This window comes from Manis javanica, chromosome 14, assembly GCF_040802235.1.
Source record: "Manis javanica isolate MJ-LG chromosome 14, MJ_LKY, whole genome shotgun sequence".
Classification (NCBI taxonomy): domain Eukaryota; kingdom Metazoa; phylum Chordata; class Mammalia; order Pholidota; family Manidae; genus Manis; species Manis javanica.
Window position 1 is genome coordinate 1,998,875 of NC_133169.1, and position 20,527 is coordinate 2,019,401.

The 20,527-nt window shown below is 37.2% G+C and overlaps 2 protein-coding genes across 14 annotated transcripts in view; one reads left to right on the top strand and one right to left on the bottom strand.

The window, feature by feature from the left end:
• GPR161 (G protein-coupled receptor 161) overlaps window positions 1-575 on the top strand; it is a 58,215-nt gene extending 57,640 nt beyond the window's left edge. Inside the window, exon 5 of one of the 2 annotated variants that reach the window (XM_073221994.1) lies at window positions 268-575. In XM_073221994.1, the coding sequence (XP_073078095.1) occupies window positions 268-440 (173 nt within the window). In that variant the 3' untranslated portion in view covers window positions 441-575. The remainder of the gene's footprint in view (window positions 1-267) is intronic. The other variant, XM_073221992.1, reaches the window with a different exon arrangement.
• DCAF6 (DDB1 and CUL4 associated factor 6) overlaps window positions 1-20,527 on the bottom strand; it is a 124,557-nt gene that overhangs the window by 18,022 nt on the left and 86,008 nt on the right. For 6 of the 12 annotated variants that reach the window (XM_073221983.1, XM_073221990.1, XM_073221989.1 and 3 more), the window contains 5 exons: window positions 16,753-16,870; window positions 12,234-12,346; window positions 11,079-11,165; window positions 10,530-10,857; window positions 5,501-5,542 (listed from right to left, as the gene is read on the bottom strand). In XM_073221983.1, coding sequence (XP_073078084.1) covers window positions 5,501-5,542; window positions 10,530-10,857; window positions 11,079-11,165; window positions 12,234-12,346; window positions 16,753-16,870 — 688 coding nt within the window. The remainder of the gene's footprint in view (window positions 1-5,500; window positions 5,543-10,529; window positions 10,858-11,078; window positions 11,166-12,233; window positions 12,347-16,752; window positions 16,871-20,527) is intronic. The other 6 variants (XM_073221984.1, XM_037023848.2, XM_037023847.2 and 3 more) reach the window with 2 other exon arrangements.

Sequence of the window (20,527 nt, forward strand, 5' to 3'; positions counted from 1 at the left end):
AAAGAAAAAAAGCTTAATTACAACAGCCCATTAGAAAACCAGACATGGCTAAAAAACAGACGAGAGAAGCACAACCTCTGTAAACAGGGAAATGAAGATCAAGACCGTAAGACACCTAATACACCCAATCGATCAAAAAGCAAGAATGTAACAATACCAAGTATTAGAGAACATGTGGCTCACAATGATTGCTAGTGACTGTGGTAATTACACTCCTAAATGGAAGTGATTTGCGATTGGCTTATAAAATTACACATTCCATCCTAGGTATGTGCCCAAGAAAAACCCAAGAAGACGTGCTTCAGAATGTCCAAAGCAGCGTCAGTAACAGCAGACGCTGGAACGACCTAGGCGGCTATCAAGAGGAAAGGAGGAACTCCGGCAGTCACACACCCCAGGGAGAGGGCTTGAGCAGCAGCTTCGCACAACAATGCGGATGAGCCTTAACAACACTATGCTGACTGAAAAAAAGAGCAAGTCCCAGTCCCACACACAGTGTGATATCCTGTTTCTGTAAGGCTCAAAAGTGGGCAAAACAAATTAAGGAATACAAGTTTGGCATGTACTTCCATATGATCTTTCTTTTAAGGCAACGCACGATCAACAGTCAGCAGAGTGGTTACAAACGGTGTGGGATCAGGGGGACAGAACGGGGAGCCGTAGAGGCAGAACTTAGTTATTGGGAGTCTTTGTTTTTGGGTTGGGTGGCGGTTTCATGGGTATTTATTATATTATTAAATGAACAAAGAAAAGGAGCCAAGTATGAATCAACAATGACAGTATGTCACAAACATCCTCAGATCTGGCTAGGGCAGGAACCCCTCGCCACCGTCTCACCTGGGCAGAGCTCTATCACTGCAATCACTGGCTTGTAATTATTTACACGTGTCTGTGTATCCCACTGAACCCAGAGCTCGTGGAGACTGTGTTTTCTTTGCCCTCATGTCACCAGCATCCACCACAGTGTCTGGTTCCCTGTGGGTTTACTGAATGAGTAATGGAATAAATACAAAATTGATTCATCCAGGAATTTCAAAGTAGCAACAGAAACATCCCAGAGCATCAGCTCTTACTCTGTTAAGGAAACAGCATTTCATACATGGGAAAAAAGACAGTGAATCTGAAGAATGTACAACTGACTGAAGAGAATAAAACCTAGGTTTCTGACTTTACATTTTTATCCCTTCCTGTTCCTGAGTCTTTATATTTTATTTCTAACACTGCATGTTCTAGAAATTCCATTTCTAAATGGTCAGCAAAATTTTTAAGAAGTCTCCAAGCTTAAATTAGGAAGATGTATCAATGACAAATCCTATCTAAAAAAAAAATACTAAACTGGCACACTGTAATAATTAACTAGGCTAGAACATAAGGAGAAACTCATTAAATAGAACTAAAAATATAAAACATGAATTACTTTGGCTATTTTAAACATGGTAAATCCTTTTATAAAATACCAGTGCATATTGCTAGAGTGGTACAAATTAACTGGTATTATTGATATTATTAAAATAGTTTGTAGGAAACAAATTTTAAGGTAGTAGAAAATGGCTCACCCAAAGACTAAGAGAAGACAGATTTCTTTAACCTGGAATACAGTGACCTAAGGCGGTTAGTAAAGGGCATGTTTACTAAGGAGAGAACATCGGGGCATGACTAAATCGCGACAGGTGCTGGATTACTGAGCAGGTGGGAGTCATGCACTGAAAGAAGTACAACAGTCTAGTCGCCTAGGCTAGATATTGAAGGAATTCAAGACTCACAACCTAGAATATAAAATTCGCATGATCTAGGAGAGCACTTTCCAAATTTTCATATGTGTTCCACAAAACACGTTTGTGCTCATGTGGAAAAGGACGGATTACACACAAATCCATCCTCCTTTCAGAGGCCTGATTTTGCTGATGTGGTTTGGGAATCTCAACCAGGTACACATGTAGTGCTGACCACATGTTGTGACATCCCTGTAGACTTATCAGAACACAGGGTAACATGAACCTACATTTTCCTAATTTCATAATCAAATTCTTCTATCATAATCGTTTGCATTTATTTTACAAAACTTAAGATTTTTGCCACTCCAAGATTGAAAAACCTGGTTTTTATAAATATAGGGAAGCTGTCCTCAACCCCAACTCCCCAACCCACCATCCCACAATAGGGGAGTTTCTATAATAACTGTTTTACTTCTATGTCTCTATTTTCAGAACAGCTATAAAGTGTTGGTATAAGAACCAACACTGCTACGGGTGTGTGTAAAGAAACATCCCCAAAGCATAATTAAGAAAAGAAAGATATTAAAACCAAAGAATTAAATTCCATTTATTTATGCCTCATTGGAAATGTTCATTTTTAACTCTGTATACCACTGGTCTTCAGTATATGATTCAAAAATTTTAAGTTCTTTTAATTTATACTATGCATCCATTCTTCTTTTATCAACATAAGTAGTTTTTGGAAAAGAAAAACCTCATTGATCTGAACCTTCAAATTTAGAATTTATGATTATTCAGAGTTAAGCTCCAATTTACCTTTAAATTATCAATTTAAAAATGTTTTCTGTCAAGTGGATCTATGAATAAGAGGTTAGAAAGGGTATGTTACCTGCTTTTAAAAAAATTTTAAGTGATTTAAAGCACTTGCTTATAGTAAAAGCCATACCAATAAGAAAGGTCCACAGATTGGAATACTAGTCAGTTCAGAACCTATCTTTACAGGCATGTGAAAGAAGAGAGGTAGACGGAGCGTTCTGTTTCCGTTCCTCCTCTCGGGGGGGAAGGCAATCTGGATTCTTCACCTCACAATGTCCTAGTGAGCGAAGGCTTGCCGCACCCCAGGCCGGGCCGCCACCTTGAGAAGGGCCCGTCTGCAGCTGGCTTGGTGAGCATATGGGGGCTCTGACTTTCAGAACGTGACCCACAGCATCTGCCCGCCAGGGGCGTTGAACCCTGACACACCTGCTTTCCTTGGCGACTGCCAGGGACACCTGCTGGAAGTGCGGGACCTGGTCGGGGCCGAGGGTGCCTACACGAGCGGTCCCAACGTGCCGGTTCCAGGTCCTCGGCAGGCCTCTCCTGGCAGAAGTACGACACGAGGGCCTGCTGCACTGTAGTGCTGAGGAACGCATGTGTCCTGGGGGGCGGAAGGCTGGGGGCCTGTGCTGGGTTCTCCAGACTGCCTGGTGTGTCTTTTCCCCTTGTCATAATCAACTTTAGCCATGATTACAAGTGACTCTGAGTTTTGTAAGTTGGTCAAGCAAGTCACCAAATGTGTGGGAAGGTCATGGGACCCCTGGAAGGGTAATTCATAGCTTCTTATTTATTTCAAGTTTTAGGAGGCAGAGGAAGGAAATGACAACCCAGATCATCTGAGGAAATATGAACAAAAATTTGGTTAGCTAGAGTTTATTTAAAAGGGCGTCTTCTTTGCCAACTTTTATGTATGTATACACGTATGTATTATGCTGGCCTTAAAGAGGCCTACATCGTATACAGAGAACCACATACACAAAGATATGCAGTGAAGTGTTATAGGTAGCACATATACACATATGCAAGGGCACACAGAAGAAATGTGCAATCCTACTTAGGATCGTGAAATTGTATTGACTGGGAAAATTCTGAAAAGCAGCAGCTTATGATGAATGCTGAAAGATGAGGTGGCCAAAGTGATGGTGTAGAGGCCGCAGGAGGTCACCTCAGCTGAAGGGACAGCGCAGGGCACTATGTTGATCGGAGAGCATGAGCCACTCCTGGTAGCAGCCTGAACGGCATAACAGGGTGTCCAGCTGGAGTTTTTCTCCACCACGAGCAATGGCGAGCCCCTGGCAGTGATCTGATTGATGATGGACTCACTGGAAGGAGCTGGAGGACTATTTGAACAGAAGGTCAAGTGAGAGGTGGTGACATAACAGCAGGTGAGTGAAGAGTAAGGGATGTTCATCATTTTACTTATTATTCAAAGAAACAGATAATATGGCACCTACCATTCAGAATCTCAGCAGACTGTAGCAAGACACATTCAGAAAACACTACTGGACAGTCCCTAATGGAGACTGGCTATATGAACCAGAGAGATGATAAAGTGTGGTAATTTTGTTTTTCTAATTTTCTTTACCTTAAGTAGAAGTTTACATTCCTTGAACATTCCCAATTGCTCAATGAGGAAGCAAATGAAATGTGTGTTCAGTGTCAGGAAAAAAACTACCTTATAATTAGAAATTTCACCCAGACAATCTCTGTGTAAGAAAGAAAGAAAACTGAGTAAGAGAAGAGTGAGTCTGATTCTCACTCACTCTCAGGGAAGGTGAAAGTCCCACATTCTGTTTCACCATTGTTTATTAGTTCATAATAACCTCTACCTCAGTGTTTTGACTTCTCTGGAACTTACTACAGCAACATGGTACTTTTCAATTGCAATCTTCATGGTAAAAGCAGAAACTGGCTTTGAGTACTTGGGATAAATGGTTTGAACTCAGAATCAGAATCAGAAATCAGAAAAACAAAAATACCTGAAACAAATTCCACTTACTGTCATTTAATTAAAAAGTGTTAACTAGCAGCAGACTAATTTTTGCAAAAAGTTATTTCAAATATACTTTAATGTTGGAACAGCCCAGAAACACCAAAAGTAAAAACAATTCTGAGACTTCTACATGGGAATCCTCCTAAGAATTGGCCTTAATTGGGGATTTCTTTACATCTACAGTAATTTTTGGCTTACTTAATTATTTCTGTGTTCCCCCTGGGGAATTCCACCAATTTTACATTTCTGATTGTTGCTATGTATTGTTTTATATTCAACTTTGTTTTAGACACTAATGGCAAATAACAAACATGTGCCTCTAGAACTAGGTCCAAGGTTGATTTTGTCAATAACCCAGGTTTTGAGTAGATGCATAATGGGATTGAGGTTCATTTTATTTAAATTTGTATTTAAAAATGTACCCCATTGTTAGTCTTCAAATTACAGAAGTGTTTGATATATCAACTTGATGTGTGACTCTTAAATTACTAAGCTACTTATAAGAAAACAGATTCTTTGAAAAAAATCAGAATCTTAAACCTAGGCACAGAATTAGACTTAAATCCGTCCATTTTAAGTTATTGATCTCAAGGAAAAGGCATATATTTGAATGAATAAAAAGTTGCTGATCCCACTCAATTATTAACAGCATACATAAGATGCATTCTGTAACAAAACAGTCAAAGCAAGTAACCAATGTTTAATCATCGATCACAGTTACTTTACATGGCACACCTGGAGTGAACAGCAGTTATATCTGCACACAGGAAATGTCCTTTCATTCTAGGCCATGCAGTGCATGCAGCTAAATACAGTTTGTCAAAAGCAACTTGCTTCACAATGCTAGCACACAGAGTTCAGTAAATTCAAAAAACATGAACTGTTAATAGGAAAGGTGGTTAGCTGTGGAAAAAGAGGACCTGGTAAACTTCATCATAAAGAAACAGTAACACAATGAAGGAACATACTGAATTACCTCATTATTCTATCACCTATTGCTGTTCCTCTGATATTAAATCTAGTGGAGGGAACACATACTAAAGTCACTCACAAAGACTTCAAAGAACCAAATATTTAAAGCATTAAAGTCACCACTTTTACCATTAATCATCTCAGTCTAAAAAAATTTTGTTTCCCTTTGTGATTTAGGATATTATGTGAAATACGTCATTCAACTAAATGTATATGCAGAAACTAAGGACACGGAAACATTCACTAAAGACAGATTAGGAGGAGAACATAGCACTTAATTCCTTTTACCTTTTAAGTAGATTAGAGTGCGGGGAACTGTGCTGACTGCCTTTACCAATACCACCCATTTGGCAACTGACACAGCACGCTCTGCTCCTCAGGGCTATGCTGCTCTTTGGGAAATAAATAATCTAAGTGCCAAGCTGACCCATTTGCCCTAACCACAAGACTATATAACAAGCAAGCAAACAGTAACAGAGCTTTTACCACCCTAACAGTTCCATTCTTTCTCCATGACTACTTTTTTTCCTCAGCAATTTTCTTCAACAAAGAATATACTTGAATCATTAGAAATACTGACAAAGTGGTTGAATATAATGATAACTAAATAGGTGGTGGCAAATTTGCAGAACACCAAGAATTTTGGCTTTAAAAATGAAGGCCATGTTCCACAGAGTTCAGAGTAAGTTGAACCAAATTTCTATGCAAATACATACTTCAAAAAACTGAATAATAGGCAATAAGGTTTATATCTTTAATCTTTGCAGAAAAAATCTTTACAGCATCTTAACATGTCTGTAAAAACTATTCAAGGCTACCAAGGGCTTCTTCAGGAAGCTTACTTAGATGCTTATCTTTTTTCAGAGAGCAAAAAACCCCTTGGATTTAGCAAGAAAACAGCTAGCAGCAAGGCCATCACACATTTACTCTAAGGTGGATTTGGCACCGTGTAAACAGTGTATGAACACTGCCTAAACAAAAAACATGACCACTTTCCTTTCATCCCAAGGGCACAAGATTATGTTCCTACCAGTAATAAAATCATGAAGGGATACAAATACTGCATTTTTTAAAATACCATGATTAGAAAGTATCCATTCAATTAATAATTTCTTTCTTCAATTTAGTTTCATTTAATGTTCCACATTCTTGCTGGACACAAAGTTATAGGAGACCATATATGTGGTGATTCACAGATTTCCTTGTGTTTAACTTTGGTATCTGCCAGTAGAGGCATTGCACCATACACTATAGCTTAGCTACCCTCTGAAGGACGGGCTACACAGGGCAGGAACCAGCCAACTATGGCTCCTGGGACAAATCGGGCCAGTGGACTACTTTTGTAATGGCCCATAGCCAAAGAACAGTTTCTACATTTGTAATGGTTACTGAAGCACCTGCAAAACAGACCCCATTTTGCCTGCTGGCCAGCAAAGCCTAAAACATTTACTCTCTGGGTTTTTAGAAGTTGGCTGGCCTCCGCTAAGGTTCCAGTTAACACTGAGACTAGCTACAGTTAATAAGAACATTCCAGCTTAAAATTTCTATGTTAGTTGTTAAGGCCTTTACTTCCTAAGATATTTCCTTCTCCTGCTTGATCTCAGCCCAAAGTGAATATTTGAGTCCCCTTTATTTTACCAAATTAAAAAAATGCAAAGTCTTATAAAGAAATTATTATTCTGCATTGCAAAGAACTGTTTTGATATTTTTATTAAATGTGTGTGAAAAATGGCTTAGCTACAAAATTCTTAGGTTTCACTTTAAAAATTAAATGTGTGGCAAAAAAATGACAAGACCCACTACTGTGTAATTCTTCATACAAACTAAGGCAGAGATGTATGTACTTTTACCATTTTAAATTTGGGGGCCATTTCTTTACCCAAACCAAATTAAGCTAGACTGGGCTTCCCAAATGGCAGCAAGGAGGGAACTTTTAAGACATGCATCATTTCTGTCAGGCATTTCATCCAAGTGTTAGATGTATCCTTACAGTCTAAGAAACAAACAATAATGATTTTTGCAATGGAGCTCTGGAATTTTTTGTCCCTTTGGAAACAGAAATTCTCAAAAACCACATGCCTACTTTACAAGCTGGCAAATTATTCTCTGCATATTCATAGGAGCAAAATTTCTTAAATTTCTCCCTTTAGAATAAAAGTCAACATACCTATTCCTCCAAATTTAAAAGTAAGATAAATGGGCAGTTGTTTCAAGGATGAAGAGCCCTTATGAAGATGCAGCCATAAGCAAAGCAGACTTCATACAGGCAGTTCAAGATCTACTCAAGATGGTACTTAAGGTCAGGAACTATAAAAATCACTTAGATAAAAGTCATAAAGGAAGATTTTTCACCGTTTACAAATTTTTAGTAAATAGCTAGGAAAGAATAATGTAAATTTCAAAGAAAAATCTATGTAATTGTGAAAACAGTATAATCACTTTAGCATCCTCTCAGTGTGTGCATCTTGGTATTGATACATCACACTGTATTTCATTTCCTATATTTAGTAAACCTATCTTTGTGTTCTTACAAATAGCTTGTGTATTTTTGTCCTCTATTCTTCACTGAATTATTGTTTCTCAAAGGGTCAGAACTCTATTGTTCTTCTGTTATTCTTCAGTAAGCTTACTACTAAGTCCTACAGAGTGAAACAAATAAGACAGGACAAACTAACACTAAATACCTAAACCAAGTATACAGATATTATATAATATTTAATAATAAAAAAAAGCAGGGAAACAATTGGAGATCCAGAGGCGGTTTCAGATCTGGATCTAAGTGTGAGTAGGAATGCACGAAGTGGGTCAGACTCAGGCTGTCATCCCCAGTCATCTCTCTAGAAGATTCTGCTAGCCTAGCTCAGCACCTGGATTTCTTAGGTCAATGAGGCTAGCAGATGCCAACTTTGTGGCAGATTCAAACCCCATGGGATGGGAATCCCTAAAGCATATAAATCATCTAAGTATTATGAAAGTGGTAAGCAAATGATAAAGCTCAACAGAAAGACACGATAGTTTCTGGCAGTATCTCTGAACAAAGGATAACATACTACAAAATGTTTTGGATTCTCTAGGATCCACTCTCCCTGCACACCCTTTCTCACTGATGTTATGCTACTATGCTAAAAAAAAAAATCTCCTTAGGTTTAGGACATGCGAATCCCTGCTCCGCACCTCGATTTCCTTAGCTATAAAGCAGGCTTGGTATGTCGTAATTAGCCTGGACAGAAGATGCTTAATAATTTAATTATTTTGCAAGGGTCTAATAGCTATTAAAAATATGTAAGTTCTTATTAAAATAAACAAAGCTAATAAGTGATAGGGTACATTTTATTAGAAAGTGTATACTTAAATTTTATTTTCAATTATGACCTTAATATCACTTACTATATAAGTATAGAAAAAACCAAGGCCATATATTCACTAATATAGAGGGTCATAAATGTACAAGCTTAAAATAATTATAAACTTTAGCTCTCCACCCTGGGTTTTGGAAACCATCAACTTAATTTTCAAAAAGCAAGTGCCACCACGCTTGCCAACCTTACCTGTGTACACCCACTAGTAATGATATTCTAAGGGACTCCCTCCAGGTAGATAAAGAAATGAAACTAAAACTCATCTAAAATCTATGAATGCTGAAGACTTATGTGTGGTAGGTAAAGAGAATATGTTTGATTAATCCCCATGTACAAATATATAGGGAAAGATTATTTCCTTTACATTTAAAAACAGTGCCATTGCTAACTAAACACTCTAAGTAAGATGCAAGTAAGACACATACCCTTTCATACTTAAGGAAAGGCAGTTTCACTGAACCACAAGCTGAAGGGCTCAGCATTTTTGCTTGTCCTCTGCCAGTCTTTATTCCTACCGCCATTCTTATTAGAACTGCTTTTTAGGTCTAAGTAGCCACACAGAGTATCTTGGCTGTTTAACAGAGCTACCGTTTATTTAGTGCTTTCACTGTGAAACATGCCTGTGATTATTTTTGCTTTTTTTAATTCTTAAAATTCTAGATAATCATAACCGTATTTGATAGATAAGGAAACGGAACCTTAAAGAGAGAAGTAATCTGAATGAGAAAAACACAGCTCTTGAAAGGCAAAGCTGGGCTTAAACCCAAGTGATTACGCTCCCGCTCATTGATTTACCATTAAGGGACAGCAATGTTGCATCATCTTTTCATTATTTTTCACTTGACAGAAATGTCAGAATATTTTATGAATACCAGTATACTGAGTATAAAAATGTGTGAAATGGTCTTTCACTCCTGTAAGGTAAGATTTTAGCGATCAAATTTGATTCTCTCAAAGAATTTACACATGTGATAAGATATGATGGCACTAATAATAGAAATAGTTCTTGAAAAGTATGGAATGCAATATACTTCAAAAGATTATTATATCTACTAAAAAACAAAATATATCCTTTTACCCTAAAAAAGTCATGATCTCATAAACTGAAAAATGGAAAAAATATTATACTTGTTATATGTACATGTTAGTAATTCAATTCTTTATTATAGTTACAGGACTTATTTTGTATAATTTTTCATTTTCTAAATTAAGTAATTAAAGGTCAGTAGAAATCAGAGAAAAACACAATGTTCTTAAAAAGAGAACTGCTATGGTTCTACCTTCATCCAGGGTCAATGGAGAAGCAAACAACTGAGCAATGAAGAACAAAGAGCAACTGATAATGGCCAGGATGTCTGCAGGGTAATTGGACAGCTGACATGACCCTGGCTCTGTAAGTACCTGGGTGGCCATTTCAGCATTCCTGTCTCTCAATCTATCAAGCCTGCAGTGCGCAGACACAGAGCAGTGCGGCTTTTCATTCCCCTCTTAATATAGTTGCTCGAAGGATGTACTATGTACAATCATTTATAGTTTAAAAAGTTTATGAGTTTATATGACTGAGACACCCTCAGAGGGAGAACTGTCAAAAATGGAGAGATTCCCCTATGTGACTTCAAACAAAGCTTGTGAATCATAATTTTCACAGGTCACATTAACCAAAAATTTACTGACCTATCACCAGGTCCCGCTCGGTACCGTGCGCCCGGGATCAGGACTGGGTCGTCATCACTGTCGTCTGTGTCCTGGAGCGCGGAGCCCCTGGCCAGGGCTCCCTCAGGAGGCGAGGGCCTAATGGCTTCTGTCTGTGGCGGAGGCTCAAGGCTGGTAGTATTTGGGTCGGCAGCACTCTCAGTGCCAGTCTGATCTGAAGTTCCTGGTTTCTTGCCTTTTTCAGACAAAGTGGATTCTCCTGGAACCCCACAAGGGCTGTCAAGACTGACGTCACTCCTTCCTCCTGAGCTGGAACCCAGCAGCTCAGACATGGACCTCTCTGAGTGTGCTGTCAGAAAATGAAGTAGTAACAGTGGGTCATGTTGGCAACAATACTTATTTATCTCATTTCCAAGAGGACAGACATTTTCTAATCTAAAGTCTAATTCCCCTACATGGAGATGAAAATTCCACAACACATCTATTTGGAAATGGCCTCTCAGTCTGGAGGTCCTAACACCTTCTTATTTTCCCACATGAAGCAATTACCTGAAGAGAACGAGAGCTCACCTATGTCTATACGATCCTGAACTGTGTTTCCTGCAGAGGTACCTTCCCGGTATGTCGTCATATCCTCTGGTGATTCTTCAGGAAATTCTGGAAATAACCAAAGTATCATTAAATCCAACTTCCTTTTTAGAAAAATAAACATCAGTTTAATACTCCAGCATTCCTATGTGTAAGCAGTTCCTTAACCCTTTTTTGGTCATTGAGACTTGTGACACTCAGATAAAACCCTCCCCCAGCATAATGCAAATATGTGCACACACACTAAATCATGCAAACACTGCCAGGGAGGGATGCGCATCCCTGCCCGCCACCTCTGTCCAGAGCCCATGCAGGGACCTGCATGTACTGACTCTGTGTGAAGAATCTCCTTCAATTACCTCTCACAACTGACGTTACTTGACATTGCTTATTTTCTAACCGGCACAAAATGAAAACTTTTCTAGCTATAATCTGAGCTATCATGACCAAATAGTAAAACTGACCCCACCATAATTTTTGTTTGGCTGTTGGAATATGTGTTTCTGGGATTTTTTTGCTCCCAACTGGACATTTGCTTACCAGACAGTTGTCTTACACATATCGTATTAAATTTTAAGGAACAGAATTTACTTATTCCTTTCTTTATCAAGTATTTACTGAAAAATCTGTGTCCCAGGCTCTGTACTAGGCACTAACTTTAGTATAATAGTCACATAGAAATATTTCAGGAAGAGTTCTGAAAAAGTCCCTAAATGTTACTTCCTGTATGAAATAGGATTCGCTCGTAACCCACTTAGACTTTATTCCTTTTTGTTTCCTCCATTAACCACCCAGTCTTTGAAAAAATCAAGCGAGGTACTCTGGGTTTCCTGCTATGTATAAAAACAGCAAAGGTAAGTCAGATGAACATTTACGTCTCGCAAATTTTCAGTGTGATGACACGCACTCTGGCCATTGTGCCCACAGAGGGGAAGCGTGCCTCTCTGTGACTCCTCATCTTAAATGCTTAAGGTCCCTACCTATGGTATATCCTATCTGTGTATTAATAGTAACGGCCGGACTACTGAGGCAAAGTAAGTATTAAAAATAAGAAACCCAAGTACAGCACCAAGGGAACAGAAAAAGGTGGACACCCAGCACTGGGTCTGCAGTGACGAAAGCAAACGAACGCCGTACTTGTCTCGCTGTCTCCTGGAGGCTGCACGGCGCTCTGTGGGGCCACGGGAGGCTCTGGGCCCTCAGATGCACAGCGGCTCCCACTTCCTCTAGAACTTGAGGCGGTACTGCTCCTGTCAAAACAAGACAAGTGATTCCACCAGGAAGTTAAATACACACTGGGAGGATCATTTTTATATTTTACCACTAAAGAAATACAGATCAAAACAATTCAGACTGCAAATAACATAGAGCATTTTTCATTTTAATCACTTTAAAAAATCAAGGTGACTATTCTAATCCACTTTAATCTTCAAAATACCAAAGGACGCCTTCTTCACTGTTTTGATGCTTCTGTGATGTGTGTATATTTGTTTCTACATGTTTCTCTATTGAATTTTAACTTAATTACACTGTCCCCCTCTTGTCCTCACTACAGCCAGTTCACCATACCCAAATCCTTAATGGTTTTATGGACTTTGATCATATGCCCTTTTGGACTTTGTTGTTCTAGGCTACTTTTAAACTGATACCTGAGGCCTGGGGATTTCTTTGGTCTTTGAATAGCCTCTGTGGATCATTTCCAGTTCTGGTTTATTGTTGCAATATGAAAGGTGAGTGAGCACCATGGTTTTGTGGAAGGACAGAACAATGTTTTGTGTTTTAGTGTTAATACCCACCTGGCGATGACTGTAATTCTGTTAGCATTTTTGGCTAAAGCAGAATACTAGAGTGATTTAAATAATTTTCAACGAATATCCCATAAAAAATCAAGGTATATATGTAAGGAGGGATCTGACTGGGAAAGAAAATAGGGGGAAATGTATAACAATCTAAGATTAGAATTAAATTCACAGAAATGCAACAATTTCTTAAATTTAGAATAAATGTGAACAAGAAAAAGAAACAAGAGTTACAGTAACTTAAAAAACATTAATTATAGACAAGTAGTAGTGACTCATAAACAATACAAATTATCATGGGTTTTCTACCAAGTTTTTATAAAAACCCGTTTAGGCTAATTCTAGAAATCAATTTGATTTTTTTAAAAAGGTCATCCATGTATAGTATGATTTTTTTTAAAAGAATGTATAGCTACATGGCAATATATGCAGAGAAAAATGTCAGGACATGCAGCAATGTTAAACATCATCCCAGTAGGTTATTTCAAGTGATTTTTTCATACTTTTCTTTAGATACTAATTTTTTTTTTACAATGAATATGCATTTCTTTTTAACCAGAAAGAAATATATAGCAATTTTGGCAAAGAGAAGCCAACATGATATATAAATATTTTTTTCTACATTGAGAAAGCTATGATACAGGCATTCATAAAATGCTCAGTGTATAACAGGATAATTAAAACACTATGGTACTGATGTAGGAATAAAGCCATTAGTGGGAAAGACAAAAGTATCCAAGCAAACATATTTAGCATATGTTAAGATGGCATTTTAAATCACAGAGAAACGAAGAGATTGCTCAATAAATGTTACGGGGACAAAGGAACAGCCACATGGAAAAATTAAGCTATAGCTCTATGTCGTACTTTACGGTAATACACATTGTAGAAGGCTTGAACATTTATTCTGATACAAAATCATAGAACTATAACAGGAACACAAGAAGAAACTTTCCACCTAATCCTGGGAAGGATAAGGCCTTTCTAAGCATTGAGTTCACAGGCTGAAGTCATGAAACAAAACCACCATAAGGAAACTGAAAGACAAACAACAAACTGGGGAAATATTTGCAACAAATGACACACGGTATTATCCTCAAATAATTCAATAGTAATAAATAAAAAGCTCTTCCCAATCACTAAGGAAAAGATAAACACCACAGTAGAAAACTGGGCAAAGTATCTGAAAGGCATTTTACAAAAGATGACGACTTCGCTACCACCTGGGCCTCTGATGTGCCAATGTGCTAAGCATTACAATTTCATTAAATCTCCCCAACAAACCTCTAAAGAAGGTCCTATTAAATATGTCTATTTTCAGAAGAAAAACTGAGATTCTCAGAGGTTCAACAGTTTGCCAAGTTCAGAGTCCAAGCTCTATGTCAAGTTACTATACTGCCCTTACCTGTCATCAAAGAAACTAAAATAAAAGCAAAACACCAAACTGACGGAGATGAACAAGACTGCATGCTTTTTCCCATTTTTTTTACAGTAAATATTGAATACTCTCAAAATCAGAAAAAAAGCTAATTATCTTTCTTGATAAAGAAATAAACTCATGATGAAAGAATATAATTCATGGTCAGTTTTTGGAGAAGGGAAAGGAGCATTTACAAGAAGAGTTGGACTAAAGATTTTGCTAAATAATGCTCAGATGAGACTCCTTTTAAGCAATCAGCCCCCTGTGTACAGAACTATGAGAATAGAATAGAATAGAAAAGACATAGAGAATAAGTATGACAATCTTCTGTGATCCTAAATTATGTAAGAAAAAGGGCCACAGATAACCATAATTTTTAAAAGTTGAGGTCAAACATTAGGGCTCATAAGGGAATTCTTCCCGTCACACCGTCAAATACACACGGAGAATGAGTCGAGTATCTCTGCACTGCCTCCACTGCTCCCATCCCGCCCTGCACAGGGACATCTCTCACCTTGTTTACTGCCACAGCCTTTTAACTGGCCTGGATTCTACCCATGGCCTATTCTCTACACAGCCACCAGACACATCCCTCATCCTTTGAATACCCTCCTCACTTAAGCTGGCTGCCCGCCTCTGCTGCCACCGTTTCCTCGGGTCCCTCCCCTCTGCCTCTCTGGTTTCCTTAAGGACGCCTCGACCCACCAGGTCTGCTTCTGCCTCAGAACCGCTGCGCTGGGTCTCTCCCCACCTAGAAAGCTTTCACCCCAGATATACGCTTGGTTCCTTCCTTCTTATCCTGCAAGCTTTTGTTCAAATGTCGTCTTAATGGTGCCCACCCGTTCCCTAGGTCTCCCAATCACCCTTCCCTGCTCTATTTTCCCCCAGGGCATTCAGGACCATCTAACATATACAGAATTCCCTTATTTATTATGTTACCACCTGTCTCCCCCACAAAGCGTGAGCTCCAACGGGGCAGGGGTTATCTGTTTGCTCACCATGTATTCCCCGGGTCCAGAGAAGTCTCTGGAACATAGAGGTATTTAGTAATATTTGAAAATTCTATTTAGTTAAAGATTTTAATATAAAATACATATATACATAAACACAAATGGAAACCAGTGAATTGGAGTAAATAATATATCAACATATAATTAATTATATATTAACAAACAATATATAACTATATTATATATTATTCACATACAATATATTATATATTATACTAACATATAATATATAATAGTATTAATATACAATTAAATATGTTAATATAATAATATATTAATTATACAGGGTAATTAATATATTGGTCATAAAATGATTAATATAATCATGATATATCAATCACATACTACATAATTATGTGTTAATAAAGATTATATTATACATTAATACTAATACAATAATAGTAACAAATATAAATACACAATTTTAGACACTGTCTCAAGCAAAAAGCCACAAGGCAGTGGGAAAGAATATAACAAGCTCACATAAACTTGACTTTTTTAAAATATAAGATTTATCTAGGTTAATGAGCATCAAATATAATCAGAAATGTCATTAAAGAGAACCTATACAACTAAAGTCCATTTTAAAATCAAATACTCAAGTTAAAGATAAATGAATATACTAATATGAACATTGGCCTGGAGACGGCAAAATGTATATACTTTCATATGCTGCTGAGAGAAACGTAATGACAGAAGATCCTTTTGAAAATAATTTGGCAATATCTTTTGACCTAGATGTAGTACATTTCTGGAAATATATCTCAAATCATAATTTTAGAGGTAGGGAAAGGCCTGTAAACAAAGATAGTCATTATAGCCTTATTTGCTTTAAAAAAAGGCAAACAAATTCACTGCCCAATAAAAGGAAAATGGTTAAGTGAACATCTGCTTGATAGAATATTACACAGCTAGTAAAATAGCACTTATGAAAATTAGGGACTAACACAGAAGTATTTAATATAAAGCCAAGTCAAATAAACACAAGGGAGAAGAGAATATATTCAGTACAAAATTAACCCAAAAGTTGTGTATATGTGTGTCTGTGCCAATCTCTACAGAGAACCAGGACTGCAAAAAGCTCTCAAATGTTAGGTCCATTATTTTTGCACTAGTGGTCAAAGGCGATTAATAATTTTTGTCCTTTGTATTTTCTATCAGAAGAAATATCCCAGGACCCACACCATCAGCATCACCTGGAACAATTTCAGAAAGGCAGGTTCTCTGGCCCCACCTCAAACTTAGCTCCAGGACTGGGGCCCAGGAATCTGTGTTTTCACAAGCTCTCCAGGTGATTCTGAAGCACAGTAAGGTGTGAGGACCAAAGCATTACAGCAAAACAGCATAAAGATGATAAAGGACTAGAAATAGCATCTAATACAATCCTACAAAATGGCTAAGAACAGCTTACAGAAACAATAACTTACCATTCATCTGTAAAGTTCAGTTTTATTGTGCTTGTAGTTGTTCCTTCTGTGCTGTAGTGCAAACTTAAAACGGGTTCACCTGTCTCTGGTTTGGGGCTCAGCTTTTCATTATTGTTATCTGAAAATTGTGTTTAAAACATTTGAAAAAGTCTCTGAAACCAATAAAAAGATGACATTTCCTAAAACTTATAAAACTCAAATTAAGTTGTCCTTGTCATAAGTTTTTCTCACATCTGTTACGGTTCTCACTTTAAGTTCAAAATCAAGTGTTACAGAAACACTCTTATATTTCAAAGTGGCAATGCATCCAGTTCTAACTTTGTGTACATGACTCCCCTTGAGTCAGATGGAAATCACAAACATTTGAGAGCCATTATTTAGTTGTTAGGGAATCAAAGAATATTAACATGCAATGACATACATTATAAACTTGTACTTTATTTAATGAAAGGCTCAGCATTTTACTCTTCAATCACTAGAGCATCAAGAAACACTACACTGGCTCATTCAGAAACACTCAGACAGAAGATATAAGGGCTCCAAAGAAGTTTTTCAGTAAAACCTTTGCAGCAATTGAATGCTATCAAATTCTTTTTGTTCTTCAAATTCAGATTTACAATCCAGGGAGGTTACAGTCTGCACTCTGTTAGGGAATGAGGACTTAGCGTTCTTTGGTTTTTTCTAAAACTCTGCTGTAAGATAGTATGGTTTGTGTATTTCATCTTTTCTTCCTTATGGAAATGGCAATATAGACAGTAGAAGCCTATATATACCTATCTCAATATATAAAATCTTTGTAAAAGGGCAAATACAATCAAGAAACTCTGCAGAAATTGAGATAGACTACTTCCAAGTCATCCCTCCAGAAGAAGAGTACATGGATATTCAAAGACAATATTAAATAGGGCTTCAAAATATTTTTTATTTTTATGATGAGTAACAGCTTGGGGAACCAATAAAACATTTAACATTTCTTTCTGTTGCTTACCGGAAGAAAACTCTTCTGTGATAAAACTGTTTTCTTGATACCGGTTCAAGGACTGATATCATAGTACTAAAAATAAGCTTTCTGTCTTGAAAAATAACAAAAGCAGTAACTTGTAAAATCAAAATTACTCAGGCTTTTTCGTTATTAGGTCCATGTTACAGTGCAATGAAGGACTTTCATCTTTTTGCATTCCTCTTGAAGATGTTGGAGCCCTTATAAGAAGAGAATCTAATAAAACCTCGGCTCTAGCTTTTACCCTTTGAGAGGACAATTAACAAGACTTCAAATACAGAACTGTAGTAACAAGGAAAGAGAACTCTCTCCAAGAGATGAGAAGTCAAGTTGATAACAAAACTCAGAGGAATATCAATTCTTACATCTTCACCTCTAACTTGTGAGAAATCCTCTTACATTAGTTCTATTTGAAAATACAGTGTGAATGAATTACAAAGCTGGCCTCCCAAACAGTAAAAGCACTTCATTCTGCACTACTTTTGTTATGACTCTGTCGCTGGTATAAACAACTGCAGGAAAGAAATTAGTAATCCATTACAACTTCCAGAACTTCAGTATTACGTTCAGCTTTTTAGGGGAGGTATTTTACCAAATGACATTCTGATAATGACTGAATTAACAGACCTTTAGCTTACCTAAATTATCAAGAATGGGACTTCTAAAACATCTGTCCTACCTGCCATCTTTGAAAAATTTGCTGTCAGTTATTTGTCCACACACAGTTTTCCCTTAGTTTTTAGTCATGTTGCTGAAATGTTTGTCCCACTGCTGCCAGAATTAGTCATCGTCAGGCACATGGGACTGGGGAGGACTGACAGCTCAAAGACGGGATAGCCAAGCAAACAGGAGGCAGGGCTCACGTCACGTTATAAAGTGCTTTGCTGTTAACTTTTATTTTAAAATAAAGAAGGAACAGAAAACGAAAGCAGGTGTGAGAGAACTGCTGGACAGACTCTATCTTGGTTACAGAGAGCAAGTTATAGGGAGCCATTTAAATGCTATATTAAAACTTGCTTTTGAGTAAAATCAAAGAGACAGTTATAGAGACTTGCATGCTAAGACTGTAGGAATACAGTAAAGAAAGAGCTGTTAAGAGGCAACGATGCTGAAGAAAATACCTTATTTACATTTACAGAGCACCTCCACTCCCAAAAGCAAGAAGTTTTCTGAGATGATCAATGTTAATTAAAACCTTCTTCCTTTCTGGTATCCATTACAAGGTTATTATTTAATCTCTTGTGAATATAATCCACATAATGTAAATCATGAAAAATGTGCAGTTATTCATTTAACTTATAAAATGACTACAGCTGACAGAATTTGATCATTGTTAATGAACTCATTCACCAGCCTTGGGTAAAACTGGCCCCTCACTATACAAACAGAATGCACTCTTCTGTGAGCTACAAAAACTTCAGACTGCTGAGCCCACTTGTCCCCTTGTAGACTGCACATAAATAAATAGTGTCTCTGGCAGAAATACAACAAAAAGCAGAACCTCATTTTTCTTCAACTGAGGTATTAATGGGAGTATACACCCCAGGCTCAGAACTCATTTCCTTGCCTTGTTCCATTCTACTCTTCCCAGCTTAGTATTTCTCTTCTTGGTCATATACATCTTCTGAGGATGAATTTTCTCAGAAATGTAGGTCCTTAGTTTATGTGAATTAATTCATAATTTGTTTCTGATAAAGTATGTATTTTAAGCTACAAATGACTAAGAAAAATCTATTTTAAAGAACTGAAATATTTAATGTTACATTTTAAAAAATATTTGCAACCAATTAAATTTTCTTTAACTTGATTTGTTGGAAGTTGGATCAGCAAACTTTCTAAAAGCTGTGTTATTCAAAGCCTTAGTTACATAACACACAGAAATACATTACTGAAATATTTTGCTTAACAAGTAGAGATTTTAATTTAAGAGCTTTAGGATTTAGGACTTCACCTAAAAGCACAAATGACTTGAGATGGAAAGTACAATCATAGCAGTAACAAAAATTCACTGAGCAGGGCTGTCCAGGATGTGAATCTATTCTTTGTAGCCCATACTTTCTTATCCGTTTCCAGATGATGAAACAGATGATAATGGCTACATTTTTTTACTCTAGTTACTCAGGTTTCCTTCTATATGACGTTCCTCTTTACAGTTGAGTCTTGGAAATACCCTGAATACAAAGTAGGAAATAAAATTGCTGAAATAACTTTTAATTAAGAAATATCAATTTTTGGTGTTTCACAGAAATGACGTATAATTCCCATCAGCAACATGAACATAACTGAGAAAAGTTCTGGTAGCCCAAACTGTCACTTTGGCATCAGTACTGGAACACTACTCTGTTACCTTCTTCCAGGGCACTTAGAGGGTGAACTGTTTCTTTTCCCTCTAAAAACATTATAGGAAAATAAAAGTAATTTAATTGTGGTGTACTCAAAACAAGGGCAGTGTGGTGGGGAAAAATCACTTTTAAGGTTTTGGAGGACCAGTCTATACTACTTAATTATAATTATTCAGAACAAGTGATGTTGTTAGTACCTTAGCATAGTCTCTATCAAGGCAAACTACCACCCATTTAAAACACATTTCTGGAGCACAGTAAAAACCACATACAAACCAAGACAGTATGCTGTAAAAGACTTCGTTTTGGGGGGTCAGAAGTGAACAGTCAATAACATGTGATTCTCTGGAAACCAAATTTAGAATATCCTTTCCAGAAATGGTAAAAGAGCCTTTTTAGGTTAGTGCATTGGCTCAGAAAACAGGATGGGCTG